Source organism: Liolophura sinensis, chromosome 13 (genome assembly GCF_032854445.1).
Source record: "Liolophura sinensis isolate JHLJ2023 chromosome 13, CUHK_Ljap_v2, whole genome shotgun sequence".
NCBI classification, from domain to species: Eukaryota; Metazoa; Mollusca; class Polyplacophora; order Chitonida; family Chitonidae; genus Liolophura; species Liolophura sinensis.
This window is the reverse complement of record NC_088307.1, coordinates 6,071,110-6,091,171: the sequence shown is the minus strand read 5'-3', so window position 1 is coordinate 6,091,171 and position 20,062 is coordinate 6,071,110. Positions and strand designations below refer to the sequence as shown.

General features: G+C 42.1%; 1 protein-coding gene and 1 long non-coding RNA gene across 3 annotated transcripts; both read left to right on the top strand.

Annotated features, from left to right (window-relative positions):
- The first annotated feature begins 2,030 nt into the window (after window positions 1-2,030).
- Window positions 2,031-14,591, top strand: LOC135480578 (uncharacterized). Of its 2 annotated transcripts, none has more exons than XR_010445946.1 (3): window positions 2,031-2,393; window positions 5,951-6,255; window positions 13,971-14,591. It is a non-coding gene; the product is annotated as an uncharacterized LOC135480578 (long non-coding RNA). The 2 variants fall into 2 exon arrangements; XR_010445945.1 differs by lacking the exon at window positions 2,031-2,393 and adding an exon at window positions 2,926-5,051 and having other exon boundaries at window positions 13,971-14,589.
- Window positions 14,592-15,156: 565 nt separating this feature from the next.
- On the top strand, window positions 15,157-17,616 carry LOC135480166 (uncharacterized). The gene is made up of 3 exons (XM_064759930.1): window positions 15,157-15,342; window positions 15,965-16,083; window positions 16,503-17,616. The coding sequence occupies exons 1-3, from the start codon at window positions 15,240-15,242 to the stop codon at window positions 16,698-16,700; spliced, it is 420 nt and encodes a 139-aa protein (XP_064616000.1). The 5' UTR covers window positions 15,157-15,239; the 3' UTR covers window positions 16,701-17,616.
- The last annotated feature ends 2,446 nt before the right edge of the window (window positions 17,617-20,062 follow it).

Below are 20,062 nucleotides of genomic sequence, written 5' to 3'. Positions count from 1 at the left end.
TTTACCTGCTGCGTTTTACGCCGAGTGCACGTGCATGTAGTCACGTGACTGGACGCAGAAGTAGACCACATGCCCCTCATTAGTCTGCTGACACGATTTACGCGCTGAAAACCCTGAGAACTGGTAAACATGACATATGAAAGGAGCGTCATGTTGTCTGTATACATAATGCTTGGCAAAAATCAGTAGAAACTTGGGAAGCCCACGTTGGAAGTGTAAAGAAGGGTATAAGCTGATATGTTTCAAAGCTGTTTGCGATCATGCTTCTAGTTTCAATATATATATGGGATGTAAAGGGTAAAATGTATGTGTGCCAGCATTATATATAGCAGAATATACGGCTGTATTGCTTAACCAAAACAGGGTGTTTATTTGTACCAGAAACCACTCGTTGGCTAATACGATTTAATCCTTGGCTCGCTGCGACTATCAGGCCTTTGGCCAGCCAAGGCCGCGTGCTCGATTCCAGCTCTCGGTGTTTTGGCTGCAGCTGTAAGAGATTTGTCATATACAAGCACCTGGCGCTGGTTATACACGGCGCGGGCTCTGCGGATTCTTGCATCCACAAAATCTGGCCGTTGTCAAATGAGTGAAAAATTCTTTAGCACGGGGCTAAACGTTAGTCAAATATACATGCTTATCTAAAGTCAGGAGACGTAGAATGAAACCCGGATCAAGTCATGCCAAAGATTTTGAAAATGGCACTTGTTACTGCCTCGCTTGGTGATCGAGCAATTAAAAATTTGAAGCAAGGAAACAGGCCCAGTGTCAGTGTAATGTGACTGGGCCGGATGTCATGTTTCTTCGGCATGATATACTTCAGTTACGCAGCACTTTGGCGGCATAAACTCGCCGTGCCACAAGAATACAGTATATGTACGCAAACCTGATGACTCTTCGTCGTCATATGACTGAAAAAGTGTTAAGTACGCTGTAAAAACCCAACCGTACATACATAGCTGTTTACCTTTACCAAAATGTGGGTCCAATCCCAGGTTCGCTCAGATCAGGGAATCTTCTGAGATTCCTCGCCGACATGCAGAGCCTTGGTAGCAAAAAATAATTAACAAGTCTAGTTGGACCGTTTGTGTGGTCAGATCCGAACGACGCGTCTCAGGATCGAACCCCGGAACCGCCGCTTTCGCTCGAGTTTGTTTGTGACATTAGTTGCGATGTCACAGCTTTATAGAATGGGGCTCTATCTTCAAGTAGAACCGCCCCGGATAGCACAGTTGGTAGAGCGTCCGCTTCGGGACCGGTAGATCCAGGATCAATCCTTGATCGAGTCACACCTAAGACTTTAAAAGAGGAAGTTGTAACTTCCTCGCTTGGCGTTCGGCATGAAGGGGATAGTGCAACGACTGGTTGACCCGTATCAGTATAATGGCTCGGGCGGGGCGGCTTACTTGCCTTCGGTAAGTCGTCTCAGTGATGCAGCACTAAATAAAAGAGCGGTGGAAATCCGTCCTGCATCAAGGAGGCACATTTCACGTACATGCACCCTAAGGATTCCTTCGTCGTCATATGACTGAAAAATTGTTGAGTACGACGTTAAACCCCAAGCACTCACTCACTCACTCTTCCAGTAGAAGACAGTTAAAATATGAAGTAATGTTCATCTTGCAGACAACTGAAAACTATGCGTGAAAATATTTTCATATCATATTTTACACCCATTCTTAGAAGCCGCGCTAATTGGTGAAATATGACTCTACATTGTCTATACAGACACACGTTCAGTGGTCATTGAGAGCTGGAGTTTTGAGGAATGGGTAAAAAGAGATCTGTCGGGTTGATATAAAGCAGATCAGTGAGGAGCCGTCTGTATTCCTGTTGTGGGGGGCATTCACGCACGCTTCTGTCTTCTCTCCCACTCGTCCACACGAGGAAATAATATCGCCGACTGTATCCCCAAATGACGGGGCGCGCGCGTGCCCGACTCTGTGTATCCTGGTATTGTATATTTCGGACTGCCGGAAGGTAGCCAGGCCTACACCTAAACAACCCAATGACCAAATCCAGACGGCCCGCTGTAAGAGATAAAACCCCACCCCCGAGGGACAGGCTCTTGTCTGTCGGCGATGACCCCCTCGTCTGGAAGAAAGCGGGTATTGTTTGGCCGAGATGACGTATATACAACCTCCCTAAGACAGCTAGCCCGCCCTGTAGGTACACAAGAGTGTTCGCTGCACCCCAGCAAAGCGCGGTGTTACTTACGGAAGTTACTCACGTGTAATACAGATTGAACAGTGCAGCTGTTGCTTTGCTTGTGTATGGGAGGTTTACGTATGTGCATTCACAGGAGTGTATGGGATGATATCAGCAAGCCGCGATAACCTGTCTACGATTGCGTACATATGCACGGGAAGTATTTATTCATTTCAGATTGACAGGTATGTGGGCATACTATATCTATCTCTTAGAATATACTGTATATTAGAATATGACAGATACAGTGGCGAATCAGTCACCCTTACCGGTACAAGTTTGTGCATCAACCGTGGAAAAGTATGTCAGTAACTTGCCAAAGGTTGATGTTTTACCCAGGATCGTCACTCCAGTTTTCGTCACCAATGAAAATGACCACCATTAAAGTGAACATCCGTAAGATCATATGGTGTGAAATAATGAATAATCAAATGAATAAAATTACAGAAGTGTAGACTGTTAATGAGCTCTCGTTTGTTCAGTTGCAGCTCTAAGTGAGGAGGTTTATCAGGTACGTGGCGGAGAGCGGTGGTTTACTCCATACAATCTGGTTGCCTAAAATCCATTATTCCGATCGTATCAGTGAAATCTGCTTTAATACGGGGTAAAACACCTCTCTATAGCTCTATTCTCTCTATAGACCAAATATACGGTAATGTACTATACATGTATCTGTCAGGCGAAAAGATTAACTCTCATGTGAAACAACGCCCGCACCAAATGATGGCTGAAATACCACTAATATAGGGTGAAATCATCATTGTGATCTGATTTTTTTTCTTTAGATGTAGATTTTATGGCTTGTATTATAAAAATGAAGAAGTGCGCCACTGGGCCTAGAGGACTTCTCGTTTATTGTTTTAGTGAAGAGTGTATATTGCTGCCCACGTCATACTGTATCCCCCTACAGGGTGTGTATTATAAACTAAACTCTACGGATATCCGTTAGGTATACATACGTACTTGTGTATCTTGTCTCAGACATTTCCGTTTCAAACCACATGTAAGTGAAACAAATACACGTAAGTTTTGCACTTCCATATTATGTTCATTTCAGTTTACTGTATGATGAAGCCCAGCCTTGTAACTGAGTAAACCTGCCTTAGTATAACAAACACGGGATTTTTTTTATTTATTTATTACTTTTCGATGAATTTAACGTCGTTTCAGTACCTGCAAGGCATGCGCAATACAGACTTCCTTTGGTAGTCTGTTAAGCAAAGGTGTTTATACGAACTTATAATATATATGAACCAATTATGTCGATCAACCTTTCACCAACCAAGTGTAAGCAAACGTGTTTATACGAACTAATGCACAAATAAACCAATTGTGTGGATCAACCTTCACCAACCACCTGTAAGCAAACGTGTTTATACGAACACGCATGTTTATATGAAACACAAATGAACCAATCATGTAGACCAACCTTCATCAACCCATAAAAACACAACTACCATCTACAATAATGCAGAAAAACCCACATAGCCCCAAGCAACACTTATCCATTTACTATATGAAACCAACCACTAGCCAAATGAAACACGGTCCAAACAACTCACCAACTGAAACTTATGCAAACCACCAACCATCTGAAACAACAACAGTTAGCAAAATCACAATCTAACCAACCAGTTTGCCTAAAAGTTTATAAGAACACCCAACAAATCACTGATAGCACTGTTCCCACCCAGCCAATAGGCTGTCAAAAAATTTACGAAAACATCCCCGAAGCAATAGTTCGCCAGAAAAATCGCCATCCAGCCAACCAACCAGGGCACCTAAAAGTTAACAAGATGTTACGAAATTTTACGAAAACTCCCACCACGAGCAGTGTCAGGACAGTCACCACCCAACCAACGAAGAAGTCACTTACTCTGTCTAAAAGTTTACCAAACACTCATATACCCACTTCTGGCACTATTACCAACCAATCAATAAACGAGCCAACCAGTCTGGCCAGAAGTTTCAAAGAACACCCATCAAACACTTCAGTTAGCATTAGTCACCCAATCAGCCGATCAACCAACCGGGCTGTCCAAAAACAACAGCCAGGCTGTCCAAAAACAAACAGCCAGGCTGTCCAAAAACAAACAGCCAGGCTGTCCAAAATTTTACAAGTTGGAACGTCTACCACTCTATGCACAGTCACTATCTTACCAACCAGCCAGCTAACTAACAAGGGCGTCCAAAGTTTCACCAAACCAACTAATGCTTAACATATTTACCAATCAAGCAATCATCCAATCAGTCATCTAAGGCGGTCCAAAATACGGATATCACTCTCGTGGACCTTTTTATTATACTGATATCAGTTAGAGCCACCAGCTTATATACGTTCAGCAGCTCGCTACCAGTTTAGAATTTCACTTGAGTAGCAGGCTACATAAACCCTACTGTGAATTAATCTGTTTAACACCTGCACTCAAATAATTCAGTTATAACATCAATAGCCTTTTAATGGCAAGACAGATCCAACAATGACTGCGCAATGGCATGCGCATGCCCAGGTTTAAATATATCAGTGTGAATACCTGTCTACATACAATCAAAGCACGGTCATTCTGCATGGACTCCACCCGGACATTGCTGTATTTACGGGTCTGTGTGCGAGTACACGTGTCGTCCACATGTCTATTGTATTGGCCTTCTTATGCTGTAGAGAAGTCTGGTCTATGATTCATAAAACTTCTGGTGACAACAGACATATAAATATTTCCACTGCCCGCGTGACACTTGGGTGTTTCCACAGAGACAAAAGTACAGGACTATACAGTATCGGTATTCTATGATAAGACCTACCCAGGCGCTAGACACCCTTAACGTAACTCACTCAAGACGCGGTAAGTATACAGACTCATGTTGTATTATCGGATATATATTTACGTCTCAAGCGTTATGTTTTATAGTAACCTATATATGGCAGCTGTAGAGGAACTCGACCCTCTTATGTACACAGTCAAGTCTTATAAACATATGGATCAGTTATCGACCAAAAGGTGAATCAGTAAGCATGGATAACTAGGTGCCTTTTGCCTTAACAGAAGTATTTACATTCCAGGTAACAGAAATAGATTCATTGATTCACTTGTGTTTTTTTTTTATTTGATTGAGGATTTCCATCTTGTTTAATTATTTCTCTTTTCTATACAATGAACATACACAGCACACTGTGAATGGATTGTTGGTTAAGTCGCTTGTGCTGTTGTCTTCGCTAAATTCCCATAATGCAAGTGGTCAACCAAAAAAGCGCCTAAAACTGATTCAAGAAGTTCAGTAAAACGTAGCCAAAGATCTGAGCTGTGATCTTTTAATATGGGATTAGGTGTAGATCACAGCCGAGGAGTCTTCCATGTTAAAGATTTAAACTCAGACCATTGACCTTGCTTAAAGTTATAATCAAAACATTTCCATCAGGGTATTAGACTTTATTGGTTCGAAATTTTTCCTATTGATATAACACCAGAAAGATGATTTTAAGAAAGACCAGGTTGTCCAGGAGTGGATTCGAACTCAAACCCTGCACGCCAGTCAATTTAAAGACATTGTGGGAAGAACATGCACATGGGTACCAGCCATTCTCTGATACCTATACAAATATACAGACTTTCAGGTGCATATTCTGTTCACTATGCATGTTACATGCCACACCTTTTTATTGTGAATTTTTAACAGGGGCTAACTCAGCGTTCCGATAATAAACTACAGCAAACATTACATTTTAATGCTTCTTCTTTCTTAGATATATCTTTTCGCCGGACTATCGGAGCTATAAATAACCCGGTATCGATTTTTACTGAAGCGGAATCGCACCTGGGTTAATCGGAGCTCGCGATTCAACAGGATGTGTGTACGGTTCATGTGTCTATCGTTCACAGCGGGCTTCTCTCGGACGCTGTGACGGATCATCGCTGTGTCAACTCCGCCCGGTCAGGACACATCGGTTCAGGGAAAGAGACAAGCGAAAGGTCACCAGTTCCGTATAGGGGAATTGAAGTTACTCCCGCAGTCGCAGAGCGACAGTGTAATCTTGCCACGACACTGAAGGTAAGGTGAACTCGGTAACTTGGCAGTGTTTTTATCGTTACTTTACTTTTATGTATCACTGTTCATACTGGACAATTGAGACTATACATCTCTGTATGCAACACAGGTTGTGCAATATGTACGTGTACCCCAGTCCTAGGAGAACGCACCTGTTTTACAGTGTGTTATAGATATACAGTATACACACAATAGCTATAAATGTTATTTGTGTACCTTTTGCCCACCACCGCTATTAATCAGGAAATCAAAATGCCGAAATGTTCATTCTGAAGGTGCTGATATAAGGGTTAGTTAAATTCAGATCATGAATTCCTGAACAACTGTTACACAATCGGATCAGTATTCTGCCTACGAACTGACGGAATCAGTACTCGTTGTGGCACGCGGACAGGTGTAGAGGGGCCTAAATGCGCTATTGAAGAGGGAATCAATATGTCGAAGTATTCATTCTGAAGATGTTGATATGAGGGTTTGTTGAACTCAGTTCATGATTTCACGAACAACTGTTAGCCCATCGGATCGGCACATGCCCGAGCGGAAGTCATGCTCGTAGGGGCGCGTGGTCAGGTATGTGGCCTAAATGGTTGCTGTACATTAGCTCGATCTTGATGGTTTCTGTTGCCATGCGTTTAGGGACCCTCGCTGGCTCAGGCATCTGGGACGTTGGTCTCGCGACCGTAGGCCAAAGATCAGTGAGGTCACATGCTCGAATCCAGCTCTCGCTATAGTGCCGTGATTTACTCTGATGGGTACTACGGTTTCCTCCCACCCATAAATCTGGCATATATACATGTGCAACTGACAAATTGTTAAACACTAATGAAATAAATAAATAAATAAATAAATAAATTTGCTGCCTTGGACATAGTGCATGACACGTACCTCTGTTTAAGCCACGGCGACAAATCATATGTAACGAATTGCGTGTATCAGGCTGACACTCCAAATGCCAGGCAGTGAACCCCTGTAAATACCATATAGATACATACAGTATGTACGTTTCGTAAATGCAGTTGTATGGTATATCATCACCTGCTCTGTACATACATGTACTCCCGCGTTTTAACCATTTACAGTTAAACTCTCGTCCATAGTGGCGCCTGTCTACACGTGTCAATTATTAACATGTGTTGTCCCCGCTTATATTTTTTTACTGGTTATATGTTAGCCCTTCTTGTACTTGGTGAACATCATTGACACATGGGTAAATCTGTATAACGGGCAATTGACTTGTTTGTTTGCTCCAGTATATATTTGTCAACAATAATATATATCGATACATATTAGGATATTAATAATACCATCATCATCAAACATACTTAGTATTGCCTAGTGCGACGCGAACCAAGACTCATGTGTATAATATGTCTTTATACGTGTCAGCTATGCTGTGTGTATGAGGGTGCCCACAAAAGCTAACGTTAGTGCTGTACATGTGTGTATGCATAGTATTGCATACAAGGGCATATGAGACATCTCTATTTGATATGACGTATGTTTTATTTATTGGTGTTTTATGTATGCCGTATACTGTATTCCCATCGTGAAGTGTTTGAGCAGAGGTCGGGTTTGAGTGTGTGTCATTTCATAAAAAGGGACCATGATTATCACTGGCATATAGTGATAACAATATATCCGACACTGGTGAATTACAGCATTATTACATAGACATTTCATATCATCGTGCTCATTATGCATGCCATTTGTTTATGCTGGCCTGGCTGTTAGGGATTTAAAAACAAAGGTTTACAGTTATATAGAATCCATTGTTAACTGACGAAAAATATGTTTGTGCATAACTCAGAAGGTATTAATATTGGCGTATATATATATATATAATATATATATATTATATATATATATATATATATATATATAATATATATATATATATATATATATATATGTATATATATATACTCTGTATTCGTTCAGTCATGTAGTTTATATATTCACGAAAACATTTTAGCACACGGATAAAATCTACTGATTCAGTGACATTACGCATGACTGAAAAAGACATCAACATAATATTACTAAACATGATGCATGTGCAAAATTCAATTTGAGAGGTGAAAGTCATTAGTACCTGACAGATTAAAGCATTTGTCAATTCAAGAATCACGCTAACCGTTATCTAAGTGGCATGGGTTCGTTTGTAGGCAGCTGTAATAATATATGTATATTTGTTGAGGCCCTGCCCCGTCCCTCGCGTGAATCCAGTCTCGTGTATTGTTGTGTCCACGTGTTGTTGTCGATAAATTAAACTACTTAATTGCTTTTATCGACTGAGGTAAAATTTTAATATTTTCATATCATAATGGTAAACCTTTGTATTGGTGACCCATTTTCAAACCAATAAACCCTACCTCATAGCACGCCGACCATTTGTGACTCGCCTTACATCCTTATGCAGAGTAAAAAAATCACGGAAACCATACTATGTGGCAAAATTTTCAGTTTTAATGTTTTATGCTTTACCTAATTCGGAATTGACCCCAGGCAGGTTCGCTGACTAGCTAGCTATGTTCTGACCACTCGTCCATCACAATCTGAAGTTGATCGCATAAACTTTACAGCGCACGCCGAGCTCATAAGGAGTATATAGGTAGGTGTCGTGCACCTAACACACCAGGTGCATATGTGCCCGTATATACTGCACCGCTATGGCGATTATATAGGTTATCGCATACAAGATTTCAGCTGGTATTATACAGTATCACGCGACATAATATATCATATCATCTCAGGAAGTACAGTGAGTGTTTATCTCACTGGGAATTTAAATTTCTTTCTGGTCTCACATATAGGGGAGTTTGCGCTCAAACACGTACTTATGGATGCAGATATATACCGTTTTTGTTTCGGTAAAATATTTTTCTGGTTAACGTCGGTCTTCATATGGTAAACTAAAACACAGCGCTTTATTTCGGGCGATAATCATCACTTTGAACGAGAATGACTTTTTGGCGGTTAATTACTCATCAACGGTATCTTTTATGGCCATGAAACTTTTATTGACGTTTTGACCGAGTGTTATACTTCTAATTCATGAAATTACAGAAATGTGCCGGGATTTTGAAACTTGCAGCTTTTTTTATGTCACATGTACCTATCTGGGGCCGATTCTTCGCTTTGTCAAACCAGGTCCTTTGTGCTTTGTTTACTCTGGGCAATCCGTTTTTCTCTATATGCCCCACTTTCATTTTTAATGATATCTAAATTAGCTGGGATAGGACTGAAAAGTCATAAGTATTTATATTTGATATAAATAGTCATGAATATGATATTAATCATAAATGTATCAATCAATCAGTTTCGTATAGTAGTCGTGGGGGTGGGAGTGGGTGGGTGTGGGCAGGTTATAAGGGGCCAGAGAGTATCCGAAGTATACGACTTCATTTCACAAGCGGTATTCCACCACCGGAAGACGCGCGAGTGCTACTGTGTCATGCCAGAATATAAGAGTCACAGTTTGTGGGAACGCGATAAGTGATAGTCCACTCGCGAGAGCTACTGGGTCATGCCAGAATATAAACGTAACATTTTGTGAGAAGGCAGTGAGCGATATTCAACCCGCGGAAGACTCGCGAGAGCTACTGAGTCATGCCAGAATATAAAAGTAACATTTTGTGAGAAGGCAGTAAGCGATATTCAACCCGTGGAAGACTCGCAAGAGCTACTGGGTCATGCCAGAATATAAGAGTCACAGTTTGTGGGAACGCGATAAGTGATAGTCCACTCGCGAGAGCTACTGGGCCATGTCAGAACACAGTAACAGTTTGTGGGAAGGCAATAAGCGATATTCAACCCGAGGAAGACTTGCGAGAGCCACTAGAACGTGCCAGAGCATAAGAGAACAGTTTGTGAGAAGGCAGTAAGCGATATTCAACTCACGGAAGACTTGCGAGAGCTACTGGGTCATGCCAGAATATAAGAGTCACAGTTTGTGGGAACGCGATATGTGATAGTCCACTCGCGAGAGCTACTGGGTCATGCCAGAATATAAAAGTAACACTTTGTGAGAAGGCAGTTAGCGATATTCAACCAGCGAAAGACTATCGAGAGCTACTGGGCCATGCCAGAACACAGTAACATTTTGTGGGAAGGCAATAAACGATATTCAACCCGCGGAAGACTTGCGAGAGCCACTGGGTCGTGCCAGAGCATAAGAGAACAGTTTGTGGGAAATATTCGACCCGCGGAAGTTCCGCGGGAGCTACTGGGCCATGCCAGAATATAAAAGTGACATTTTGTGGGAAGGCAATAAGCGATATTCAACCCGCGGAAGACTTGCGAGAGCTTCTGCATAGGTCGTGCCAGAACATAGGAGTAACAGTTTGTGGGAAATCGATAAGGGATATTCAACCCGCGGAAGACTTGCAATAGCATAAGAGAACAGTTTGTGGTAAGGTAATAAGCGTTATTCAACCCGCGGAAGACTCGCGAGAGCCACTGTGTCATGCCAGAACACCGTAACTGTTTGTTGGAAGGCAATAAGGGATATTCAACTCGCGGAAGGCTTGCGAGAGCCACTGCATAGGTCGTGCCAGAACATAGGAGTAACAGTTTGTGGGAAATCGATAAGGGATATTCAACCCGCGGAAGACTTGCAATAGCATAAGAGAACAGTTTGTGGTAAGGTAATAAGCGTTATTCAACCCGCGGAAGACTCGCGAGAGCCACTGTGTCATGCCAGAACACCGTAACTGTTTGTTGGAAGGCAATAAGGGATATTCAACTCGCGGAAGGCTTGCGAGAGCCACTGCATAGGTCGTGCCAGAACATAGGAGTAACAGTTTGTGGGAAATCGATAAGAGATGTTCAACTCACGGAAGGCTCGCGAGAGCCACTGGGTCATGCCAGAACATAAGAGTAAAAGTTTGGTGGAAGGCGATAAGCGATATTCAACCCGCGGAAGACTTGCGAAAGTCACTGGGCCATGCCAGAATATAAGAGTAGCAGTTTGTGGGAAGGCGATAAGTGATAGTCCACCAGCGGAAGACTCGCGAGAGCTTCTGGGTCTTGCCATATTTATTGTTACACGGAGATCCCTATGGCTCTGAAGTGATCTTGGTGGAAGTTGAATGCAACGTATTATAGGTCCTAGGCATACGGCTGCAGCGAGAGAGACGCTTAATACCACATAGCCAGGAATGGTCTATGTGATGGATGAAATTTGATTTTAACTATGTCCTTGCTGAAGAATTTTCCAGAATATTGCCCTGTGGCCTGTCTGGTGTAGGTTAACACGTATTAAGTCAAAGGTCACGGACAAGAATGTATTACTCCGCCAAATAAATCAAGTCCTGGAACAGAATCTAGTCCGTGTATAGGCCACTATAACAATATACAGTGTTAGGACTGTATTTATACGCCTTGGTCTTATATGAATACATAGCTGCAAAATAGTGTGGCAAACTTCCACAGGATTCTGTATATAGTGATCGCTGGCACGTATCTGATTAAGTGCAAATCTTAACAGATGTCTAAACTAGATATGTGTGCAGTATCGTCCCGAATCACACACGCTATTAAATTATTATTGCGCTCCGCTGCTTTCGGTATTTAGGCTGCATGTATATCTACATTCCATCTCTGTGACCAGAGATAAATGTCGACTGATGTCCTGTATATCCGTTTGCACGATGTCCTATAAGTTTTCAATGCATGAAGCCACACCTGTCTGTAAGATGTAAGGCTTTATGTAGATAAAATCTCCTTGTTGTGCAAAAGTAAAATGCGTATATTCGAAAGTATTCTAAGTCACGTTGCTATAATATCAGTACTCATGCATGCAGTTCAACAATCTTTTAATTGCCTTTGAGTACAGTCGGATGGTCTTCCGTAAATGGGAATAACATTAACATTATGGGAATTAAACAAAAGCATAGCTTCCATTTTGTATTAGTTCAGTTCGCATATTACACTCTCCAAATATTCCCATGCCAATGCTATACTACATACTTCCATGCAATATTGTTATGTGGGGATGTTGAGGAAATTGTAGTGTCTGTGGCATTTTTCATGGTGAGCCATGGGGCATTGTCATTGCACAAATTCTCAGTCGCACACCAACATGCTACAAGCAGTACGTGTGGTGTATGCTCGATACACACACACACTGCACGACCTAGTGTCTTTAAAGACTATATCGTGCTGCCGCACCAAAACACCATGCCGAAGACACCACTTGACACCTCATCCAGCCCCAGTATACGACCTCACCCTGTTATACTGAGTGCCAAAGAAGAGAGTACAGATCAGCTTTTATAAGCCCCATTTGAGTATATGTCTTTAAGCCCGATTCGGGAATGTGTGGTCACTCGTATATATATTGTGTGGCACTAATGTATGTAGTCCATTCGTGACTTCGCGGTTGCATGCATGTCTTTATGTATAGTTGTGACGCTTCATTCAGTATTTTTGCTTGTAGCCGAACAGTTACTCAGGTTGTTCCAAATTCTAAATTAGCCGGAATCATTCTATCCGTGATACCTGACATATTAAGCACACCACTTCTGACGTTAATATATAGGCTCCTGCACCCCAACCCCGCCATCTCGCCTATCTCCACGTGTCTCTGATCTATATACAGGGAATATCGGCTCTGGGAAGGTTAATCTTGAGAGGGTTGATATTGAATATGATCTCCACGCGTACGTCATTGCCCCTCTACCCACGGAGTATATAGTATGTCACGTACAGCCTTAGTACCTGTGGGTCAGGAGCACCCTGTATATACACACTTCTGCTTAGATACCGGTACATATCTACCGAAATTCCTCTATCACAACGCCAAACATGATTGATGATGTAATCAAACGTCATTTCAATATATCACACCTACAAAAGTAGCTCATGTTGGCATATATGCGCACCGAAATTCCTCCTATTACTACAAAACTTTATGTAATCAACGATGAAATCAAACGTCATAATTAACAAGTGACATTCATTAACAACAATCCGCCATATACCCCCTGCCCCCCCCCCCCCCCCCCCCCCCACCCACCGAACTTTCCGTATGGAGTTTGGGAATGTGGACAAACATTGAAATCCTTGAAACCTGGACAAGAATTAACAAAAATCGAAACTAATATGTGAGTACCCTAATTATTCTAATTCTGGGACCCCCGTAATTAAGCATTTGCATGAACAGTTTAAAAAAAACCCTAATTGAGGCAATATGACCAAAGGTCGGATTTCGAAGGGTTACGTGTGACCACTCGCCAATGATCACACTGTCCTCACGGATCTGGCTTTACTCACCTGCTCGTCTTTTATAGTCCATAATCGTTTCCTTTGTCGTCGTTTTAAAAATTCAAGGGTGAACCGGAGACAAAGATAATATTGCTTTATCGACATTAAACATATATGAACATATGCTAATGCTGATAAATTTCCACTGAAACAAGAACTGCAATATTACATATTAATAATACTGCATCTTTACTCTTCATCGTTTTAACCCTGTTATCCATGTATAAACCACATGTTAAATGGCATGTACGTTACATGTAGGTTCAAATGGCCGAAAAGTGCCGTTATATAAGCCAAAAATATATCGATAGGGCGTTAAACACCAATGAAATTAAGGAATAAATAAACCAATCAATGAATCAAGCAGTTAACAGATTAAATTGCTGAACAAGTGCATGGCAAGAGTATAGCAGAGCCATGATGACTGACAGAATCTGCTTTTTTTTTTACAGAATGGGCAATGTCATTGCGTACTTTTCGTCCATTTTGGGTTCCAAATCCGTGGAAGAACCCAATTCTGACGGAACCCTGAAGGAGACGCAGGTGGAGAATCCACCCGTGACTGAGCAGGGCCCAGTGGATGTCGACGAGGTAGCCATTAGTCTAAAGGTAATCGTTACAACTCCGACCACTAAGAGAAAATATGCCTCAAAAAAGCTGTTCTAATTTTCCGACTTTTCTCTCTTCCTTTTATAGTTTTTTTTTTTATGTATCTTTTAATTCAAGTCTCGTTGGTGCGGCTGTGACTTCATGTCAAGAGGTTTACCTGGTACCTGCTGATGGGCAGCAGTTTACTCCGGGTACTCCAGGTTCCTGAAAACAACCGAAAAAACAAAACAAAAATTCTCGCGATCACGAGCAGGGATCAGTGGGGCGATCTCCTGGAACGGGCTCAGGAGGAGCTTGCCGAGATCCCGGTAATCGTCATGTACCTCTAGTTACGCTCTGTACCTATCACTGTCTATACTATACCTCTCATTCACTCTGTTCCATCTGTACAGTCTACAGCGATCACGAGCAGGGATCAGTGGGACGATCTCCTGGAACAGGCCCAGGAGGAGCCTGCCGAGATCCCGGTAATCGTCATGTACCTCTAGTTACGCTCTGTACCTATCACTGTCTATACTATACCTCTCATTCACTCTGTTCCACCTGTACAGTCTACAGCGATCACGAGCAGGGATTAGTGGGACGATCTTCTGGAACAGGCCCAGGAGGAGCCTGCCGAGATCCCGGTAATCGTCATGTACCTCTAGTTACGCTCTGTACCTATCACTGTCTATATTATACCTCTCATTCACTCTGTTCCACCTGTACAGTCTACAGCGATCACGAGCAGGGATCAGTGGGACGATCTCCTGGAACGGGCTCAGGAGGAGCTTGCCGAGATCCCGTTAATCGTCAGGTACCTCTAGTTACGCTCTGTATCTATCACTGTCTATATTATACCTCTCATTCACTCTGTTCCACCTGTACAGTCTACAGCGATCATGAGCAGGGATCAGTGGGACGATCTCCTGGAACGGGCTCAGGAGGAGCTTGCCGAGATCCCGTTAATCGTCATGTACCTCTAGTTACGCTCTGTATCTATCACTGTCTATATTATACCTCTCATTCACTCTGTTCCACCTGTACAGTCTACAGCGATCACGAGCAGGGATCAGTGGGACGATCTCCTGGAACGGGCCCAGGAGGAGCCTGCCGAGATCCCGGTAATCATCATGTACCTCCAGTTCCGTGTTGCCGGCCCGACCGGGGATTGTTACCTGTGTGTGAGGCAGAACGGACAGGTGTGCTATGACGGCAAACCAGACGCCTTCAACAGTAAGTTGCTATACCTGGATTTTTGTTTATTATTTCATTGTTGGGATTGTTGTTTGCCTGTCTGCTCCCAGCACTTCGATTCAGCTTGTATATAGGTCCTGCACTCGGTTTTCGCCACCTCAGTATGAACGTCTGTTATCCTGAATAGCAGCAGTTTTTGTGGATTATGTGGATTATCGCGTACCAGTCTCACCAAAGTCAGATACAGTAGTCGCTGTTAATAATGACTTGTCGCTAACTAGATCTGAAGTACCAGCACAAGCAATATATCGGATTAAGATAAACCGATAGATAAGATGTATATCTTAATCCCAGGTAACAGTTACCAGTCCGTCCGCCGGTTTTACTCTCTATACCGTAGATCCTGAATTATATTGCTTTCGTATCTTAGGTAGAAAGTCGATACCTTTACTTACTTGTGTATTGAAACCGCAGTTCCGATATGAACTTAGGTACCGTTTGCCAGGTTAAGTGAAGATGTTACTCCATATCACGTAAATAAGCAACAGGCAACATGGCAGAAAATCTGATTTCTTGAGATTGTATCTCACATACATCCGTTTTCGAGTTAAGACAAACACCACTGTGCGCGACTCTTCATAACTTTCACTTCTCCCCACAGCAATCTTCAAAGCATCCCGAGTGTACCCTCCACCCATCGACAAGTTTCAGTTCATCTGCTGCGGGGGGCCAAGCAGAAATCATGCCTTATATCCGGAGGGTACCCTGCTCAAATCCAAGGTAGGCCCATTGTGGTATTTTAGATTAACATTCGATTATCAATATAATGTCCCCACATCCACTGAAATAAATCAAATTCAAGACGTTTAATATATTTTCTCACTTATAGCCCGGATCAGCTGTCAACGGCGGAATGGAAATGGACTTGATTCGACGTCCTTTTCTGTAGACTTATACCAATGGTAGACCGACCTTATATAAGAGTATTGGATTTGACATACAGATCGATTGGGATAACTTACAGATGAACAAGGACTATATAGGTTCCTGATAATGTACAGATGGTACCTTGGTTGATTGAGGAGCCACAATAATGTAGTAATGATAATGTTGATCAGGTTTAATCATTATCCCCGTCAGCTTATTATCCCACGAACTGTTTGACCAAAATTGACTTGCTCCGGTTTCTTTGTCCCCAGAAATACGAAGCGGAGAGGGACTATGTCACTCAAAACACAGCTGAACCCACGCTACTTAATCTGGAAATCCACAATGACGGCGAGTTCCTGATCTCCATAGAGTCACGCGAGGGTATAGTGAGCGGAGAAGATTCTCAGTCAATCAAATTCATTCCTTACTTGGCCGAACATTTTGAGCGGGAACTTGCGCCACTGTAATCTGATTTCAGGGACGAAAAGAAAAAAAAAGCAGTCAAAGCTTCATTCCATTTTGGGACTTCACTGAAAATGTGTGTTTGTCATAGTTCCATAGCTAATACTGACAAACATAAGAGGGTTCAGTTATCATTCGGTTGCGTGAGTGAATTAAAAGGATGCACTAGGCAATATTAATTCTGTGGGTCTACATAATTTGGCAAACTTGACTTTCTTGGATCAAACAATTTGTTCTAGTACACACTCGTAAAATCATAAACTTTTTGCTTATGTTATTCGGTCAGATCCTTTTAACACTTTCTATCATCGCTATAGGACATACATGCCCAGTTACTTCCAGATATGTATAATTACAGCATCAGAGACTCGTAGAATACTGGGGTCACCCTTGTACATAACCTGCACTCGCGACCATATTGGATGGCCAACAAACGAATTGCTCCAGTTCACCCAGTGAAATGAAATGCGCACTTCAGGAGATACCGTGGGACTTCTGTGCTAGCAATCCAACATGCCCGAGGGTGCACGAAGTGGTCATTTATTTAAATGTAATATTGTTCTTAAACCACGTAGCTGCACACATGGTTTATCATTCTGTAAGTAACCCACAAGGCGATAGTGGGCAAATTTCTTGTCTTTGAAGGTCTTTTTTAGGGGTTTCTTTAGTGGTTTTTCGTTTGTACTTCGAGAGGACATTGCAACAATTAAGCACATTTCATTAACAACTAACTTGTTTATGACCTGTCATCAGATATTTTGTGTGACGTACGACTGGGTTTGGGTGATGTGTGTTAGGGGAGGGGTGTTTGCATGGAGGGGTATTTTTTTAAGAGTTACAAGATACAAGAGTTTGTACATTCTACGATGCCATGAAGTGTGATATAAACCATGAATAAAGATTGTATATGTGCATACCGTAGTCATTTTTTTCTGTTTTCCTTGTTGGTGGTTCAGAGAGACTTATGCTTATAATGCGGTGATATTTCAACTTAAGGGATGATGATGAAAGTTGTGAACAAGAGTTCAGGTGCACCAACAAATGCATTTGTTTGAAATGTATAATAGAATACAAGCAGCATTATGGTGAGTAGAACCCCTCAGGGGAATCTTCATGGGTGTTGATGATAGGTATGTGGTTACCATGACAACCGCGCAAGTGGACAAATGTGTCTATGCCACAAATGAAAACTTTGTGGGGAAGACAGTTGTAGCCCGGACAAGAAATCATGTCTATTTATATAGTATATGTAAGGAAAACAGCTGCCCGTTTACTATGACAACCGCGGAAATGAACAAATGTGAGTCGCGACACACCAGTATCTGTGTATGTATGTATCCACCAAAAATTAAAACTCTACACAGAAAACAGTTGAAGTTACAGCCCGGACACGAAATCATTTCCATTTGTATATAGGGTGTCCCAGAAGTCGTGCACCATCCTGATTTTCATTTTTTTCTGTCTTTCAGATTTAATAATGATTTTAAAATTTTTGCTCTCTTTCAGAGTTAATTATGGCTAATAAACTAACAGTACAAGAAAGAGTTGAATTGGTTTTTATGTTTGGAAGAGATGGGGCAACACACCGCTCTGTAGCTCAAGCATTCAACCTCAACCTGGATGGTGCACGACTTCTGGGGCACTCTGTATACTGAATTCCAAAAGAAACGCGAATGGGAGATATAGTATAAACTGCAAATGAGTAAGAGCCGTTTGACTTTATTAAAACATATATCTCTTACACAAAAAGACCATAAATCAATTAAAAGCTCATATCGTGCTGATTCTTCTGAATGAATGGAAATGGGAGAACTCATTTAATCTGGTTCAACAGCCACGCCTTTTGGGAATTGTTTTTCTGATGGAATAATAACGAGTGTGACCTCCAGTAGTACAGCTTCTACCCATGCTGTTGAAGAGACTTCGGATGAACCTCCGAGGAATGTTAAGTGTCAACGACGCTTTGTTGCAGTTGTTGTAAGGTAACTGGCTGCATGGGTTGATGGTGAATGCGGCGTTCAGTTTGAGTACAGTATTGGTGCTGATGGGTCGGTTCGTTGTTCCAACTGTGTTTTGAGCTGTAGTGGCTGCTTGCAAGAACCGATTCCCACGGTGGGAATTGACAATGAAGCGGTCTTGACAGTTTGACGTCACACGAGGTCGTCCCCTCCGTGCACGGTCATTAACGGTGTTTGTCTGCTGATAGCGGTCAATCAGTCTGTATATGGTGGACTGGTGAATAACGTCATGCCTGGCGACACAGGAGACGTTCCAACCTGCCTCAGTGTTGCCGATCGCTCTTTGACGTTCATCAAAATGCGAATGCAACAGTTCTGCGATTTATGTTCCTTAAGAATCATTCTCAGATCAAGAATTTCGTGAAAAGAAAGCGAATTCAACTCAACTAGCAAACGCTTCACGAGGAATATGAAAATTAAAATCAGTGCAATTTGGTGCCGCCCGACAGCACGCTTGCTGCGTTTGCGGAAGATACTCATCTTTAAAATTGAAAAACAGTCTCTGGAACATCAATTACATATCTACACACTTTTGATTACTCAGAATGTACTTCCCATTTGACACTGGCAATATTCAGGTTTCTTTTGGAATTCAGTATAGTATATATAAGGAATATGGCTAACTGGTTACCATGACAACTGCAAAAATGGACAAATGTGAGTCTCGACACTTCATTATCTGTGTATCTATGTATCGACCAAAAATGAAAACTCTATTTTGAAAACTGTTGGACACGAACATCGACAGACGGACAGACGGACAAAATCGCTATAAAAACGGGGCGTATAAAAACTAGGGGCATGTATTTTGAGTGACTGCCATTTTTTATAACTGAAATGTCAGGGGGTTTGGCTGTGTTCAGGGTCCGTGTGTTAATTTTCAATCCATAGGTAGCAGCATGTTCACTACATTAAATGCGAGTTTCATAAAATTCTACATTGCAAATCGTATTCTCATTCACAGTAACTTGCGGCAAAAACAATGGAGACACCAAGTACAAAGTGTAACTATAAAATGCTGCTGTTTTATCAGCAAAAACAGGTTCAGCCGAAAACATCAAAACCCACAAGTGTTAATCTGGCCACTGCTGCTTTGCAGTGGCATGTTGAGTATTTATTTATTTACGTCATTGTAGTTTAACTCGAGAATTTTTCACTTGGAGTTGAGTTTTATGGGTGGAGGAGAAAAGACTGCCCCGAGGAATGTTGTAGTGCCACCTTAAATGCAAATGTGGCTTATATATCCATACACCCTATTAGTCCCTGGGGCCCTCCCTAGCTCAGCTGGTTAGCGCGCTAGTGTAATGACCCAAGAACCTCTTATCAATGCGGCTGCTGTGAGTTCAAGT